The 17,188-nt window shown below is 40.1% G+C and overlaps 1 protein-coding gene across 1 annotated transcript in view; it reads left to right on the top strand.

The window, feature by feature from the left end:
* Positions 1-13,823: 13,823 nt before the first annotated feature.
* The window catches only part of LOC128652725 (vomeronasal type-2 receptor 26-like), a 132,020-nt gene continuing 128,655 nt past the window's right edge, over positions 13,824-17,188 (top strand). The window contains exon 1 of the mRNA XM_053705656.1: positions 13,824-14,062. Within this exon, the coding sequence (XP_053561631.1) occupies positions 13,824-14,062 (239 nt within the window). The remainder of the gene's footprint in view (positions 14,063-17,188) is intronic.

Consider the following 17,188-nt stretch of genomic DNA (forward strand, 5'->3'; position numbering starts at 1 on the left):
AAGGCTACACTAAAGGTACGATTTGACAGGTAGGAAGAGAGCCACGAGAGGGCTGTGTCACAGATGCCGAAGGATTGGAGGGTTTGGAGCAAAAGAGGGTGGTCAACAGTGTCAAAGGCTGTGGACAGATCAAGGAGGATAAGCAGAGAGAAGTGGACTTTTGATTTAGTTGTAAGTAGGTCGTTGGTAACCTTAACAATTGCTGTCTCTGTGGAGTGATGGGGATGAAATCCAGATTGCAGTGGGTCAAGGAGGGAGTTTATTGTAAGGAAATGGGATAGGCGTGCATAAACCAGTTTTTCGAGAAGCTTTGATGCAAGAGGGAGGAGGGAAATAGGGCGTAGTTGGATGGGGAGGTAGGATCAAGGGAAGGTTTTTTGAGGATGGGTGTGACCAGTTCATGTTTCAGCGATGAGGGAAATATACCGGTGCTGAGGGAGAGGTTGAAAGTGTGTGTGTGTATAGGGGTGAGGGTAGCAGAGAGGGAGTGGAGTAGCTGTGAGGGGATAGGGTCAAGGGGACAGGTAGTGAGGTGAGAGCGCAGTATAAGTGCCGAGACTTCTTCCTCAGTGACAGGGGAGAATTAGCTAAGTTTAAGGTTATGTGGGTTGTGGTTGAATGAGAGCATTTGAGGGGGTGAGAGAAAGGAATTAAGTTGAGAGCTGATTTCATTTCTGATGGAGTCGATTTTGTTATTGAAGTGGCTGGCAAAGTCTTGAGCTGACAGAGAAGTTGTATTAGGAGGTGAGGGAGGGCGGAGAAGGGTATTGAAAGTGGAGAACAAACTTTTTGGGTTTGAAGAAAGATTAGGGATAAGAGAAGAGAAGTAATGTTGCTTATGGAAATTAAGGGCAGAATAGATAAATTTGTAATGTTGAAAATCAGCTGAATTTCTAGATTTTCTCCAGTGCCGCTCAGCAGTACGGGAACATCTGCGTAGGTATTGTGTCAGAGGAGTATGTCAGGGCTGAGGATGAGCATTTGATTTCCGAGCTATGGTAAGAGGGGCGAGATTGTCAAGGACGGAGGTAAGGGTGTAGTTATAGTGGCAGATAGATTGGTCAGGGCAGGAAAAGGAGGAGAAGGATGAAAGGAGAGGTTTGAGGGAATTAGAAAGCTGTTGTTTTTACCTGTTTACAATATATAAAACAAATAGTTACCTGTGCAATATATTAACAAATAGTTACCAGTGCACTTTATATAAAACAAATAGTTACCAGTGCACTACATAAAACAAATAGTTACATGAACAAATAGATATCTGTGTATTATATATGAACAAATAATTATGTCTGGGGTTTGTTTGTTTGTTTTCCCTTGTTCAAAGGAGATTTGCCAGGTATTTTGGTGCTGGACTGTGATTTGGCAGGGTCAGACTGATATGCTACTGGAGATTTACTGGGTATTTCAGTGCTGGACTGTCATTTGGCAGGGTCAGACTGATATGCTACAGGAGATTTGCTGGGTATTTCGGTGCTGGACTGTCATTTGGCAGGGTCAGACTGATATGCTACAGGAGATTTTACCTTTGTGAAAGGCTGAGTGTGCAGAAAGAGTTTGTACCCTGGGAGTAAGGATATACTAAGCAAGGAAATATTTCCAGCTTCAGTTCTAAGCCTAGTTGAGTGCATCTCTATGTTTATTTCAGTATTTGAACAAATAATTAACCATGTACCATATATAAACATTTTTTCATTAAACATATTTTACCCACATATAGGGTTTCTCTTGACATTGGTCAATTCGAGTTAGGGATAGTGTTTAGGTAACTATTTTGAATTTTTTGTAAAATGGGTTCTGCCTTGAAATGGTGGCACTGATCCAGTAGGGATGAAGGTTTTTCAGCTTCCAGATAGGTGATGTAACAGCAAATATGGAACCACAATAGCGCAATATGTAAGCCACAAAAATGCACTATATGAAAAATACTCACAGGGAGACGCAAATCATCATTCAGAAGATTTTTAAAAAAAGTTTTATTCCATGAAAGTGGAATAACAAATTAAAAAGCTACAAGTTAAAATAAGTTGGTCAACGCGTTTCAGCGAACTAAGTCGGCTTTTACAAAAGCAAATTAACATAAAATCATCAGAGCTATAGTACTTTACATGGTGATTTCAAATTTATACCAGAAAACCCAAGAATATTGTATAGAAAAGGTGAAAATAAAAAATTAGCTTGCCCCTCTTTGATTAAGGGTGTAAAGTCCAGTAGACCTATTACATTTTTAAATACTTGAGGGAAATGCAAGGCCTGAAATTGTACCAAGAGAAACTTTAAAACTTTTCAATCCTCAAGTGCAGGCAAGGAATATTCGAATATAGATTTTCTTTCCTGTAATACCAAAAATACTGTGCACAATTTGCTATTTCCTTTAAGTGTCAGTAACATATAGATATTATTTATGAGTTTTTTATAACTCAATTTATTTTAGTCTATCACACACTTGATTTATTTAAATTATTTCCCTTTTCTCTAGTTTTTTACAGTCTTGGGTATTCTGGACTATATATTATGAAAGACTAGAATGAGAGCCAGGGATTCCTATATCCAAACTATACATCTATCTGATAATGGACAACTTGGATTTTGATTGGACAAAATTGTCATGTGGCTTTACAGGAACTGGATGGACCTAAATTGCAACTGAATGGCTTGGACTACTTGATTGAGAACTGTGTTTAAATATAACATGATTGGATGAAATGTATTAATTTTTCTATTGATTATTTTAAATATAATAGATTATTTTTTTGGTTAATTAATGTGAATGGAATGTTTGAATATATCATATTAATGTATTCAGTATTGTTTTTCAGGCCCAAGAGAATAGCATTTACCAAATATTTTTGCCCTGTTTGGGACTTTAATTAATCTTTTTTTCATGCTTTCTTGGCAATGAAAATACAAAAGTGTATGCCTACGGGTGAAGCTTCCTCCAGTCTCCAAGATGGAGACCGGGGAATCAACAAGTCAGAGTTTTTTGTATACATTGGAGTTCCTTATGTAAAGTACTATAGATCTGCTGATTTCATGTTTATTTGCACTTGACACAAGACAACTTAGATCGCTGAAACACAATGAGTAACTTATTCTAACTTGGAGCTTTTTCATTTGTTATTCTACTCTTATTGAATACATTTTTTTTTTAAATAACTTCTGTATTGCTGTATATTCCACGGAGTAAATATTTTGATGATGTTCAGCTCCCTGTGAATATTTTTCAAATGGTACATTTTTGTGTCCTAAATACTGCACTATTGTGGTTCCCTATTGGCAGTTACTTCAGATATCATGAAGTTGAAAAACCTTCGTCCCTACTGGACTAGTGCCACCTTTTCAAGCCTGAAGACTATCACAGTTTGAGGTGAGACTGAGGACATCAGAAGCCAGTTAAAAAGGGTATTACATTTACTGTTCATATTGGTTTTTGTCCTTTTGTATTGTACATTCTTTTTGTATGTTTTTGAAATGGTAAAAAAAGTTCAGAGGGTAGACATTGCAGGATCTGATATTTTTTAATCCCATCAGGGTCATTTCATCCTGTCTTTCAGTTTAAGTAAATAAACTGCATTTGGGTTTTGATAGCTATTTATTAACAACGACTTTAGAATATTAGTTTAATAAACACTGTAGCGGAGCTCCAGTACTTTAAGACATGGGGAATGCGGCAGTATCCTCACTAGGGGGTCTCCCATTTAACTTATGGTGACCCACTCTACATAAAACATAGATAGCAACATAATAATAAAATATGTCACTAACAAAAGGAAGGAGAATACAGGGATGCATTAACAATACAACTCACAACCATACATTTGCATTGTCACCCTATGCAAAGTATATGCAAGTGAGTCTTTCCCCAATATGAAATTCATTTATAAACCTAGTAGCAATAGATGGTGCTATTACACAATGTCCAGGAACTTTCAACTAATAGGGGGCGCTGTGCTACCCAATATCCATATATGTGACTGGGGAACCGTCACAGGCATCTCCCACACCCAATAGAGAGAAAAGGCAAGTTCTGCCAACTAAGATTTGGATTTCTTTAAAAATCTGACAATTTCCCAAACCATATATTGATTTAAATCATTTTGACAAAAACTTAGGTAATATAATTTGCTTTTTGGTCACTTTAGGAAGCATGTGACATACAATTTTTACAAGAGTTTTTTACTGCTCCTTTAAAAGTGACATAATTAACTCTACATGGCACAGCTAAGCATTTACTGGAAAATGGGATAAACCAGCAAAATATAAGACAAAGGGGATCTCAGGTGCCAGATGAGAGGAGAATAAGTGTATACCACTGACAGGGAGTTAGCGCTGCTCTGTGTAACTGGTAATAAGAGGGTTAAATCTGTACATTGTCTCTTACTACCAGTAACAGGATATAGTCACTGTGCTGAGAATATTTCTAGGAATAACGAAGTTAAATACCTGCACTCTGTGTGTTATTGGTAACTAGCGGCTAGATTTAGAGTTTTGTCGGTAAAGACCCGCGGTGCTAACGCTGCTTTTTTTTCCAGTGCACCCTTAAGACAACGCTGGTATTTAGAGTTGTCTGAATGGCTGCGTTAGCCTCAGAAAAGGAAGCGTTGAGCATAATATTGCTCCACTTCAACCCTCAATACCAGTGTTGCCTACGGTAGCGGTAAGCTGGAAAAACGTGCTCATGCACTATATCCCCATAGGAAACAATGGGGTGAGCTGGCTGAAAAAAAACCTAACACCTGCATAAAAGCAGCGTTCAGCTCCTAACGTAGCCCCATTGTTTCCTAAGGGGAAACACTCTCTAAGTCTACACCTAACACCCTAACATGAACCCCGAGTCTAAACTTATTAACCCCTAATCTGCCGCCCCCGCTATCGCTGACACCTGCATTTTATTATTAACCCCTAATCTGCCGCTCTGGACACCCCTGCAACCTACATTATAGCTATGAACCCCTAATCTACTGCCCCTAACATCGCCGACATCTATATTATATTTATTACCCCCTAATCTGCCCCCCCCCCCCAATGTCACCGCCACCTACCTACACTACCTACCTACACGCGAGGTCCGGTCGGTAGATTAGGGGTTAAAGTGGATGTAAAGTCACGGTCTCCTCTGTTCCTCATCTTGTTATTTGCTTAAAATAAAGGTTAGTTTAAGTCATCATTTTTTTTAAATTTAATAATATTTCAGATTCGAAGGATTTATAAACCTATTTCGCTTACTTTCTTCCTCCGCCCGCCATCTTGTTCCTCGTTTCTCTTTTGATTGACATCCTAGTATAACTAATAATAGATCGTACCCCGTGGCGTCCAGCCCCTTTTTCTCACACGTCACACGATCAAACTGCGCATGCATTCCCTAACAAATAGTCATTGACAATCCATGCTTGTTCACGTTTAGCGCATGCGCTAAGGTTTTACTATCATATTACATTGGCATTCAGGAAAAGCAGAAACAGGGCACGCATATATTAACAGGTTTTTGAAAACGCATGCACAAATTCGATTCTCCTCGGGAGCGTGCTTCAGTGCTACGTCAGAGAGCAGGAGGGAATGCTCTATAAGAAAAGGACTCCAAAAACCGGAAGTCAAGGATGGGAGGAGTTATCCTAGAAGACGTAGATAAGTTATTATATAAATTATAATATCACAATAGTACTGAGGATTAGAAAGCTTCTAATTGACATTCACTTTAATAAGTGTAGCTAGGTGGTGGAGACGTTGGGGGGGGCAGATTAGGGGTTAATAAATATAATGTAGGCGTCGGCGATGTTAGGGGCAGCAGATTAGGGGTTCATAGGTATAATGTAGGTTGCGGCGGTGTCCAGAGCAGCAGATTAGGGGTTAAAAAAATTATTATAGGGTTGGCAATGTGGGGGGGGCTCGGTTTAGGGGTTTATAGGTAGTTTATGGGTGTTCCTGATTGGAGTAAATAATAATAATAAACTCACATTAAGGACCAAAAAGTTTCTATTATTATTTACTCCAATCAGGGACGGGAGTGCTGCCTAAGTGCACTATTTCTAGTCTTGATCCCTACTCCTGGGCTCTAGACTCAATCCAAAAGTTGTTCCTGTGCACAAGCACCCCAGCTCACCACAAGCTATACTTATAAGATTGATATACACACAGACTTGAATGTGTGTACAGATGTATGCATGTGCATAGATAAATATATACGTACATAAACAGATATCAATCTAATCTAATTTGAGCAACCCTGTATTAACAGTATTGTAGTGCTAGTGCCATTCCCTCTTTTTCTCAGTTTATGGGTGTTAGTGTACTTTATAGCACAGTAGTTAAGAGCTTTATGTTCCCACGTTAGCCCATAAAGCTCTTAACTACTGACTTTTTTTTGCGGTTGGAGTCTTGTCGGTAGAGGGTCTACCGCTCACTTCTTCCAAGACTCGAAATACCAGCGTTAGGCAAATCCCATTGAAAAGATAGGATGCGCAATTGACGTAAGGGAATCTGCGGTAGCCTCGAGTCGCGGAAAGAAAGTGAGCAGTAGACCTTTCCCTGCCTGACTCTAAATACCAGCGGGCGGTTAAAAGCAGCGTTAGGACCCCTTAATGCTGCTTTTGACGGCTGATGCCAAACTCTAAATCTAGCCGTAGGTTTGTTAAACATGGTGCAGTGTGTGTCTTACAGTTAGGAGAGAGTTAATAAATAACTGCTCAGCTGATGAAGGAGTGAACACCCCAAAACATAAAGGAATTAAAGGTTATATCACTTGATAAGACCAGTGAGTGCTTCGTCTAAATGCTCTGTGGATTTCTTTTGGCTCCCTGGCATTTGGGATTACTGTTAGTGGGAGTGCAAGTATCTCTAAAGTATATATATATATATATATATATATATATAAATATATATATATATATATGTCTGTGTGTGTGTGTATATGTGTATATGTGTATATGTATATATATACAATAATATAATATTTATATTATATAATGATTTTGAAGGGATGGGGTAGGGGTTGCATCTTTCTATGTGCCTAGAGCAGAGCAAAATATATAAATGTCCCCTTATATAAATAGTAACCCTTTTGTATCACAACTCCTGCTACTGCTATATAGAGATCAACAGTGCATCTCATCTGGGAGTCAAGTGTAGCATATACCTCAACATAAGGGATGTATGAGAGGTTTAATAAGGGATATTCTCAGTATAAGGTAAGGAATTAGTGTCAGATGTTGTGGACGCAGGAGGCTGTACATCTGAACTGGGGGTGTGGTGTGGATTATACTCTCAAAATAAGGGGGCTGTAGGGGGCCACACATCAAGTTTAAGCTTAATATGTCTTACATCTGATATAACATATTGTGTAGAATCATGCAACTGTTCATAAGTCTGATGTGGCCTATACATAGCACTAGGGGAAGCAGTGGGTGTGTGTCTTTTCTGGGGTATGATTGGTTGCACTGTAATTTACAATGACAAATGCATAAAATGTGCAACTCAGTTGCATTTGGTGCTTATTGGACAGTGCAACTTTCCTGGGGTTTGATGTGTTGAACACAGGGTTAATAATAAATGGTAAATTAAATTGATAGTTTAGTCAAAATTAAACTTCCATGATTCAGATTCAATTTTAAGAAACTTTCGCCAAGATTACGAGTTCTGCTTAGGGTTAAAAAGCAGCGTTAAGGTCCTAACGCTGCTTTTTATCTAACGCTGGTATTACGAGTCAGGCAGGAAAGGGTCTACTGCTCACTTTCTTTCCGCGACTTGAGGCTACCGCAAATCCCCTTACGTCAATTGCGTATCCTATCTTTTCTATGGGATTTGCCTAACGCTGGTATTACGAGTCTTGGAAGAAGTGAGCGGTGGAGCCTCTACCGACAAGACTCCAACTGCAAAAAAAAGTCAGTAGTTAAGAGTTTTATGGGCTAAGGCCGGAACATAAAGCTCTTAACTACTGTACTATAAAGTACACCAACACCCATAAACTACCTATGAACCCCTAACCCGAGGCCCCCCCCACATCGCAAACCCTGTAATAAATGTTTTTAACCCCTAATCTTCCGATCGGACATCGCCGCCACCTACATTATACCTATGAACCCCTAATCTGCTGCCCCTAAGATCGCCGACACCTATATTATATTTATTAACCCCTAATCTGCCGCCCCCAACCTCGCCGCCACCTACCTACACTTATTAACCCCTAATCTGCCTACCGAACTTCGCCGCCACTATAATAAATGTATTAACCCCTAAACCGCCGCACCCCCGCCTCGCAAACAATATAATAAATTTTATTAACCACTAATCTGCCCTCCCTAACATCGCCGACACCTACCTACAATTATTAACCCTTAAATTCCCACCCCCAACTTGCCGCTACTATAATAAAGTTATTAACCCCTAAACCTAAGTCTAACCCTAACCCTAACACCCCACTAACTTAAATATAATTTAAATAAAAAGAAATAAATTTACTATAATTAAATAAATTATTCCTATTTAAAACTAAATACTTACCTTATATAACTAATAGTTACATTGTAGCTATTTTAGGATTTATATTTATTTTACAGGCAACTTTGTAATAACTATTTAATAGCTAAATAGTTAAAATAATTACAAAATTACCTGTAAAATAAATCCTAACCTAAGTTACAAATACACCTAACACTACACTATCAATAAATTAATTAAATAAATTAACTACAATTATCTAAACTAAAATACAATTAAATAAACTAAACTATAATAAAAAAACAAACACTAAATTACAGAAAATATTTTTTTTTTACAAGAAGTTTAAACTAATTACACCTAATCTAAGCCCCCTAATAAAATAATAAAGTCCCCCAAAATAATAAAATGCCCTACCCTAACCTAAATTACAAGTAATTAGCTCTTTTACCAGCCCTTAAAAGGGCTTTTTGTGGGGCATTGCCCCAAAGTAATCAGCTATTTTACCTGTAAATAAAAATACAGTACCCCCCCAACATTACAACCCACCACCCACATACCCCTACTCTAAAACCCACCCAAACCCCCTTAAAAAAAACCTAACACTAACCCCTGAAGATCTCCCTACCTTGAGTCGTCTTCACTCAGCCGAGCTGAATTCTTCATCCAAGCTGTGCAGAAGAGGTCCTCCATCTGGTTGAAGTCTTCATCCAGCTTACCTCTACCGTAGGCAACGCTGATATTGAGAGTTGAAGGGAAGCTAAATTTGGCTCAATGCTCCCTTTTCTGAGGCTAACGCAGCCATTCAGACAACTCATAATACCAGTGTTGGCTTAAGGGTGCGCTGAAAAAAAAGGAGCGTTAGCACCGCGGGTTGATGTTGGTTGATGTTTTCCAATGAAATTTAAGCTGTAGGAAGCCCTTATTAAAAAGGGGTGAAACGCGCGTAGCTTATATTTGGTCTGTTGATTTTGTATTCAGCTGCACACCGCTAACTTGTTTTCAGGCTGCTATTTCAGTGTGGAAGCTGGGATAGAAGGCATGCTTGTCACTAATGTGCCTTCATACTCTCAGAAGTATCCAGAGCTATCCTTGAGGAACGGATCCTTTGGAGGCATGCTGGTCACCTATGTGCCTCTGCTGTGTGTGGAGTCAGTGAGCATCGCAGCAATTTGGAGCTGTACTGTAAGGAGAATATTGTTACCTGAGACATTTCAGTGATTTACATGGCAAAGCCAGGACCGGTAATATCCGATTAACTGATTGAAATCTGGACTGGACAGGTAACATTTAAATATGTTTACTTCATAACTGTATTGGATTACAATCTCACTGTGGGATCGAAAAATGTATCCCCTCTCCCTTCAGGATACAGAACGTTTTGCTTACAGTTTCGGATTCTATATAAAACAATGCAATTATGGATATATTGCTTGTTCCTTTGGGAACCTACAGACGTTCAGTACTTACTGCTATAGCATCTTGAATACTGGATGTTGCTTTATATAATGTACTCTACTTAGCTGTAACATGTATGTGAGATTCACTGTAGCACTGCCCTGTACACAGACAATCTATGTGGAACTCACTGTAGCACCACAGACAATCTCATAATAACAGCAGTATGCACTCTTGTTCCTCTGTCTCTCTGGGGGAGAGTCTATGTGGAACTCACTGTAGCACCACAGACAATCTCAGAATAACAGCAGTATGCACTCTTGTTCCTCTGTCCCTCTGGGGGAGAGTCTATGTGGAACTCACTGTAGCACCACAGACAATCTCAGAATAACAGCAGTATGCACTCTTGTTCCTCTGTCTCTCTGGGGGAGAGTCTATGTGGAACTCACTGTAGCACCACAGACAATCTCAGAATAACAGCAGTATGCACTCTTGTTCCTCTGTCCCTCTGGGGGAGAGTCTATGTGGAACTCACTGTAGCACCACAGACAATCTCAGAATAACAGCAGTATGCACTCTTGTTCCTCTGTCTCTCTGAGGGAGAGTCTATGTGGAACTCACTGTAGCACCACAGACAATCTCAGAATAATAGCAGTATGCACTCTTGTTCCTCTGTCCCTCTGGGGGAGAGTCTATGTGGAACTCACTGTAGCACCACAGACAATCTCAGAATAATAGCAGTATGCACTCTTGTTCCTCTGTCCCTCTGGGGGAGAGTCTATGTGGAACTCACTGTAGCACCACAGACAATCTCAGAATAACAGCAGTATGCACTCTTGTTCCTCTGTCCCTCTGGGGGAGAGTCTATGTGGAACTCACTGTAGCACCACAGACAATCTCAGAATAATAGCAGTATGCACTCTTGTTCCTCTGTCTCTCTGGGGGAGAGTCTATGTGGAACTCACTGTAGCACCACAGACAATCTCAGAATAATAGCAGTATGCACTCTTGTTCCTCTGTCCCTCTGGGGAAGAGTCTATGTGGAACTCACTGTAGCACCACAGACAATCTCAGAATAACAGCAGTATGCACTCTTGTTCCTCTGTCTCTCTGGGGGAGAGTCTATGTGGAACTCACTGTAGCACCACAGACAATCTCAGAATAACAGCAGTATGCACTCTTGTTCCTCTGTCTCTCTGGGGGAGAGTCTATGTGGAACTCACTGTAGCACCACAGACAATCTCAGAATAATAGCAGTATGCACTCTTGTTCCTCTGTCTCTCTGGGGGAGAGTCTATGTGGAACTCACTGTAGCACCACAGACAATCTCAGAATAACAGCAGTATGCACTCTTGTTCCTCTGTCTCTCTGGGGGAGAGTCTATGTGGAACTCACTGTAGCACCACAGACAATCTCAGAATAATAGCAGTATGCACTCTTGTTCCTCTGTCCCTCTGGGGGAGAGTCTATGTGGAACTCACTGTAGCACCACAGACAATCTCAGAATAATAGCAGTATGCACTCTTGTTCCTCTGTCTCTCTGGGGGAGAGTCTATGTGGAACTCACTGTAGCACCACAGACAATCTCAGAATAACAGCAGTATGCACTCTTGTTCCTCTGTCTCTCTGGGGGAGAGTCTATGTGGAACTCACTGTAGCACCACAGACAATCTCAGAATAATAGCAGTATGCACTCTTGTTCCTCTGTCCCTCTGGGGGAGAGTCTATGTGGAACTCACTGTAGCACCACAGACAATCTCAGAATAATAGCAGTATGCACTTTTGTTGCTCTGTCCCTCTGGGGGAGAGTCTATGTGGAACTAGCTGTAGCACTGACTTATACACAGATAATCTCAGGTTAACAACAGTATGCACTCCTGTTCACCTGCACCTCTTGGGGAAAAACTATAAGCTAGATTACAAGTGGCGTGCTAACGGTTGTGTGCAACTGAAAAGAGGTTTATTGTGGCTCTTTGCATGCAAAGGAAGTAAGTAGAATGCATATTACAAGTTGAAAGCAAATGCGTTCGCTTGAGTGCAATTTAATTTAACGTGTGACAGGATAACTTCAGAGCTCTGGTTAACTGTTATGCAAGACAAAAAACACAAAAAGCAAAAAACATATAAAAAAATACATTAAAAAATAAAGTTACACCAATAATAATACTGTCTGGTACTGCAAAGGACCTTAAAGTAGCGATACATACATATACATGTATATATATATATTTATATAAGTGTACATATGTATGTATGTGACAGGGTGAGAGAAGAAGTGTATATTAGCAGGAGATTGGAAAGGTCCATTGTTTCCCTTCTAACAAAGTGTTAATTTGTTAGCAGCTTACAACAGCTGATTCTTGTTAAATCAGTTTGATTATTTTAAATGCTGCTCTGTAGAGGAAATCAGTGTCTCACTGTGCAGGCTTACTCCAGAGAGGGAGGAACTGAGACCTTGCTGTATGTCTGAATGTGTAGCTGGAAGAAACAAGAGACTGGTGACCAAACATTGCTCTATTCTGATAAATTTGTTTTGTTTTGTTAACTGGGACCAGCCTAGCTGCCCAGTACTGGTTAGTAAGGAAATATTGCATGTATAGTTAGTCTCCTAAAGAGGAGTAGGATTTTTTTTTATTTATAGCGGAATTACACCCCATGTTTAAAACTGCTGATAAAAATAAAACATCCTAAAAACTATATTTTGTGCTGAAGTGACTATTCCTACAAGGGCTTTGCCACAGTGGTATCAGAAGTGGGATTGTTAATGCCTGCTTTACTACCCTGTAAGCCTTAAAGGTACAGACCCACATAAATATGGAGGATGTTTTAAAGCCCCTGTTGCAGGCTGCATCCATACAACAAGAAACCAATTGTCAGACTGCAGCATGAGTTGCAGCTCAGCAAGAATGTAACAGACTTTTAGCTTTGCATATTGGAACCTTGACTGAGGCCCAAAAACAGGATCATTTCATGCTTTATGATATTACTGCTCAAGGAGCACCTGCCCAAGCAGAAGGTGTAAATAGGATTCGGGCAAGTGGCTGCTTACAGAAAATGACGTCAGAGGATAATGTGGAGGCATATTTGGGGCATTTGAACGCACAGCTACCCAGGAAGCCTGGCCACAAGAGCAATGGGCAGGAATCATTTCTCCTTATCTCCTCTGTGAAGCTCAAAAGGCTTTTTATGACTTGGAAAAAAGAGGCTGCTGTAGACTATACAAGGCTTAAAGCTGAAATTCTCACCAGAATGGGTGTAACATGTACAGTGAGAGCCCAGCATTTCAATAACTGGCATTTCAACATGGGGAAAGCTCCCAGCTCCCAGATGTTTGACTTAATATATCTGGCACAAAAATGCCTTAGACCAGAGGCCCAAAGTCGTGCACAGATTGTTGAAATGCTAGTATTGACAGATTCTTGCTAGAACTGCCCCGTGGCCTCCACGAATATGTAGGACAAGGAAACCCTACTACATATGATTCTATGGTGGCTCAAGTAAAAAGATACCTTGCTGCAAGGGACCTTGAGAAAGCCTGTCCTATGCCATCTAAATTTGTTTTAGAATCTCTGAGACAACAAAAGACATGTAGGACCCAGAGGCCAGGAAACAGAAAGGGTGAGGTTGAAGTTAAAGCTGAACCAGCAGATCGCTATCAGATAAACCACACTTTGCCAAGAGTGGATTGCTTGGGGAGGAACCCTATAACCTGCTTTGAGTGTGGTGCCAAAAGACATGTCAGGGCAGGATGACCAAACCTACTAGAACCAATGCAATGTGCCCTATGAGAAGAACCATTGGACTTTTGTGGACTTATTTGCCTAGCAGACATGGGAGAATGCATACACACCTTCAGGGTGTCAGTATGCTTTAATAAAACAGATACAGAGGTGGACTCTGACAGTGTCTTAACTCTAATGTCACGAGAGTTAGTGGAACATTCACAGTTGCAAAAAAATAAGACAATAGGGGTACTGTGTGTTTATGGTTGCATGGTTACTTATCCTACTGCTGTTATAAGTGTCTCTGTACTTGGGAAATTAATACAAATAACTGCTGTAGTGGTACCTAGGCTTCCCTATCCCTTGGTTATAGGAAGAAACTTTCCAGAGTATCACACCCTAATACAGTCTAAAGTTACAGTTAAACAGAGAGAGTCAGAGGTTGAAACAGGGGAAATTAGTCTACATGAAGTTTTCCCTTTCATTCTCCCTGATTTGTATGCAGCCAAGTAAATCTAGAAGAGAGTGCAGGAAGAGTAAATACAGGTTTAATAAAGCCCCAATGAAGTTTTGTTAAATAAGCAGGGGAAATGTAGTAATAAAGGAGTGGCCACTCTGTGCACAGAATCTGAAAGAGATCAGGGAAGTGAAATTGGGATCAACTTCTTCCTTACTTATTGTTTGCAGTCTGTGAAATTCCCCAGAGCTCAACTGGTTCTTCTCCTTTTAAACGTTTGTATAGTCGACATCCGTGAGGTATGTTGGACATACTAAAGGAAACTTGGCAGGAACAGGGAGTACCAGGTAGTAATGTGGTGTAGTATATAGAGAAAATCATTGTATTATAATTAGAGTGCTACTGTAATACATTTTAAACAGGGTGACAAGGTAATGGTTTTGGTTCCAACAGCTGAGAGTAAGCTTTTGGCTCACTGGCAGGGACCTTATGAAATTATAGAAAAGGTAAGCCCTGTGAATTATAAAGTTAGTCAGCCTGACCGTCGTAGGAAAGAGCAAATATTCCACATAAATCTTCTTAACCATGGAGGGATAGAGAAGCATTGGTAGCCCAGTTAAATGATACCGGGGCTCAGCCTCAAGTCTCAGAACAAGTGGTAACTATTTCCCCAGAGCTAACAAGTAAAGGAAGTGTAGGAAATGGTAGAGAGGAATAAGAATGTTTTCTTGCCTATGCCAGGCAAAACACAAGAAATTGCCCATAATATTATTACTGAGCCTGGAGTAACCCTGAAGTTAAAAACCATACAGAATTCTTGAGGCAAAAAGGAAGGCTGTACAAGCAGAGGTTAGGAAAATGCTTGAATTAGATGTGATAGATGAATCACATAATTGGTCTAGCCCAATTGTTTTGGTACCTAAACCAGATGGTTCTATCCAATTTTTGTAATGATTTTAGGAAATTGAATGAAGTGTCAAAATTTGATGCCTACCCGATGCCCCGGGTTGATGAATTGGTAGAGAGGCTAGCTAAGGCCAGATTTATTTCCACATTGGATTTAACAAAAGGGTATTGGCAGATACCCCTCACTTAGCATGCCGGAGAGAAAACTGGCTTTGTAACCCCAGATGGTTTATTCTAATATAAGGTGATGCCCTTTGGTCTCCATGGAGCTCCAGCAACTTTTCAGAGGCTTATGGATAAATTATTAAGGTCACAGGCACACTAAGCCGCTGCATACTTGGATGATGTCATAATCCATAGCACAGACTGGAACACTCATTTGCAGAAAGTAGAGGCAGTGGTAGACAAAGAAGAACATCCAGTGCTCTATCTAAGCAGGAAATTGTTGTCGTGAGAACAGCGCTATGGATACTCTAATTTATTATTTTCTAGGCAGGCACTTCACACTGGTCACAGACCATGCTCTATTAAAATGGATGCACATCAACAAAGATAGAAACTCACGAGTCACTAGATGGTTTTTGTCCTTGTAACCATTTACTTTTGTGGTGAAGCACAGAGCTGGTTTGCTCCATGGTAACACTGATGCACTGTCTTGTGTGCTTGGGCTTATTGCGTCAGTCACTTCACAAACAGGTGTTACACTGGGGAGGGGGATGTGTGACAGGGTGAGAGGACTGTATATTAGCAGGATATTGGAAAGGTTAGGTTACTTTTTCCCTTCTAACAAAGTGTTAATTTGTTAGTAGCTCACAACAGCTGATTCTTGTTAAATCAGTTTGATTATTTTAAATGCTGCTCTGTAGAGGAAATCAGTGTCTCACTGTGCAGGCTTACTCCAGAGAGGGAGGAACTGAGACCTTGCTGTATGTCTGAATGTATAGCTGGCAGAAACAAGAGGCTGGTGAGCAAACATTGTTCTATTCTGATAAATTTGTTTTGTTTTGTTAACTGGGACCAGCCTAGCTGCCCAGTACTGGTTAGTAAGGAAATATTGCATGTATAGTTAGTCTCCTAAAGAGTAGTAGGATTTTGTTTTATTTAAAGCGGAAGTACACCCCATGTTTAAAACTGCTGATAAAAATAAAATAGACTAAAAACTATATTTTGTGCTGAAGTGATTATTCCTGCAAGGACTTTTGCATAGTATTTATAGGTGTATATATGTATTATAGACATATATACACATGTTAACACATAAAAACATATGTACACACATACAGACATAGACCATTGCGGTTAAGTTGCTGAAAACATGAAAAACAAAATTTATACTTAAGGATAACTTTATTTCCTTCAAGCTAATGAGAGTATATAGCTTTATAACATATGGGATATATTCCAACCTATCAGGAGGAGGTCATGAACGTTCAAAGAGCTTTAGTCCCTCTCACTTCCTCTCCCAAGTAGAGGAGAGAGACAGAAAAAAGGTAGGAAAGAAAAAAAAGCAGGGTTAAGATGTGTGAATGAGAACTGTCACCCATATACAATAATAGGGTGGGGGCTATGGACTCTCATTAGCCCGACGGAAATTAATGTATCTGTAAATATAAATTCTGTTTTCCTTTTTAGATGATGAGAATCCATAGCTTCATAACATACAATAGCCAAGCTGAGAGTCCATGTTAAGGACGTGTGTGGCAAAAAGGCAGTTCCTATTTGCTGGACACTGTAGCCTGAAGGACTTTTCTGTTAAAGCTTCATCATAAGAAGCATAAATGTCAAAATGATAAAATTTGGATTATCTGTGAAGGGAAGACCAATGAGGCATAATCCTTGAAAACCCAGGAAGTAGATATGGATCTCTTTGAAAGATAGAATGAGCAATTACTCTTTTCGGTGGTGGTTTTACCACAACCAAATAAGCCTTATGAATAATCTGCTTGAGCCAGGATGCCAGGGACACCGCCACAGCTTTTTTACCCTTCCTAGGACCAGAGTAGCGGACAAACAAAATGGAAATTTGTCTAAAGCCTTTAGTAACCTGAATATAGAATTTAAAGCTATGACAATATCTAGGTTATTAAGTAATATATCCTATGGATTAGAAGGCTTTGGACACAAAGGAGGAACAACTATTTCCTGACAGGGACAGCCCTAGCCATTGCGGGGCCCAAGGCAGGATGACAAAATGGGGCCCCCTTTATCCCCGCCCCCAACCCCGCCCAATCCCCACCCCCAACTCCGCCCAATCCCTGCCCCAACCCCGCCC

This window comes from Bombina bombina, chromosome 3, assembly GCF_027579735.1.
Source record: "Bombina bombina isolate aBomBom1 chromosome 3, aBomBom1.pri, whole genome shotgun sequence".
In the NCBI taxonomy this organism is placed as follows: Eukaryota; Metazoa; Chordata; class Amphibia; order Anura; family Bombinatoridae; genus Bombina; species Bombina bombina.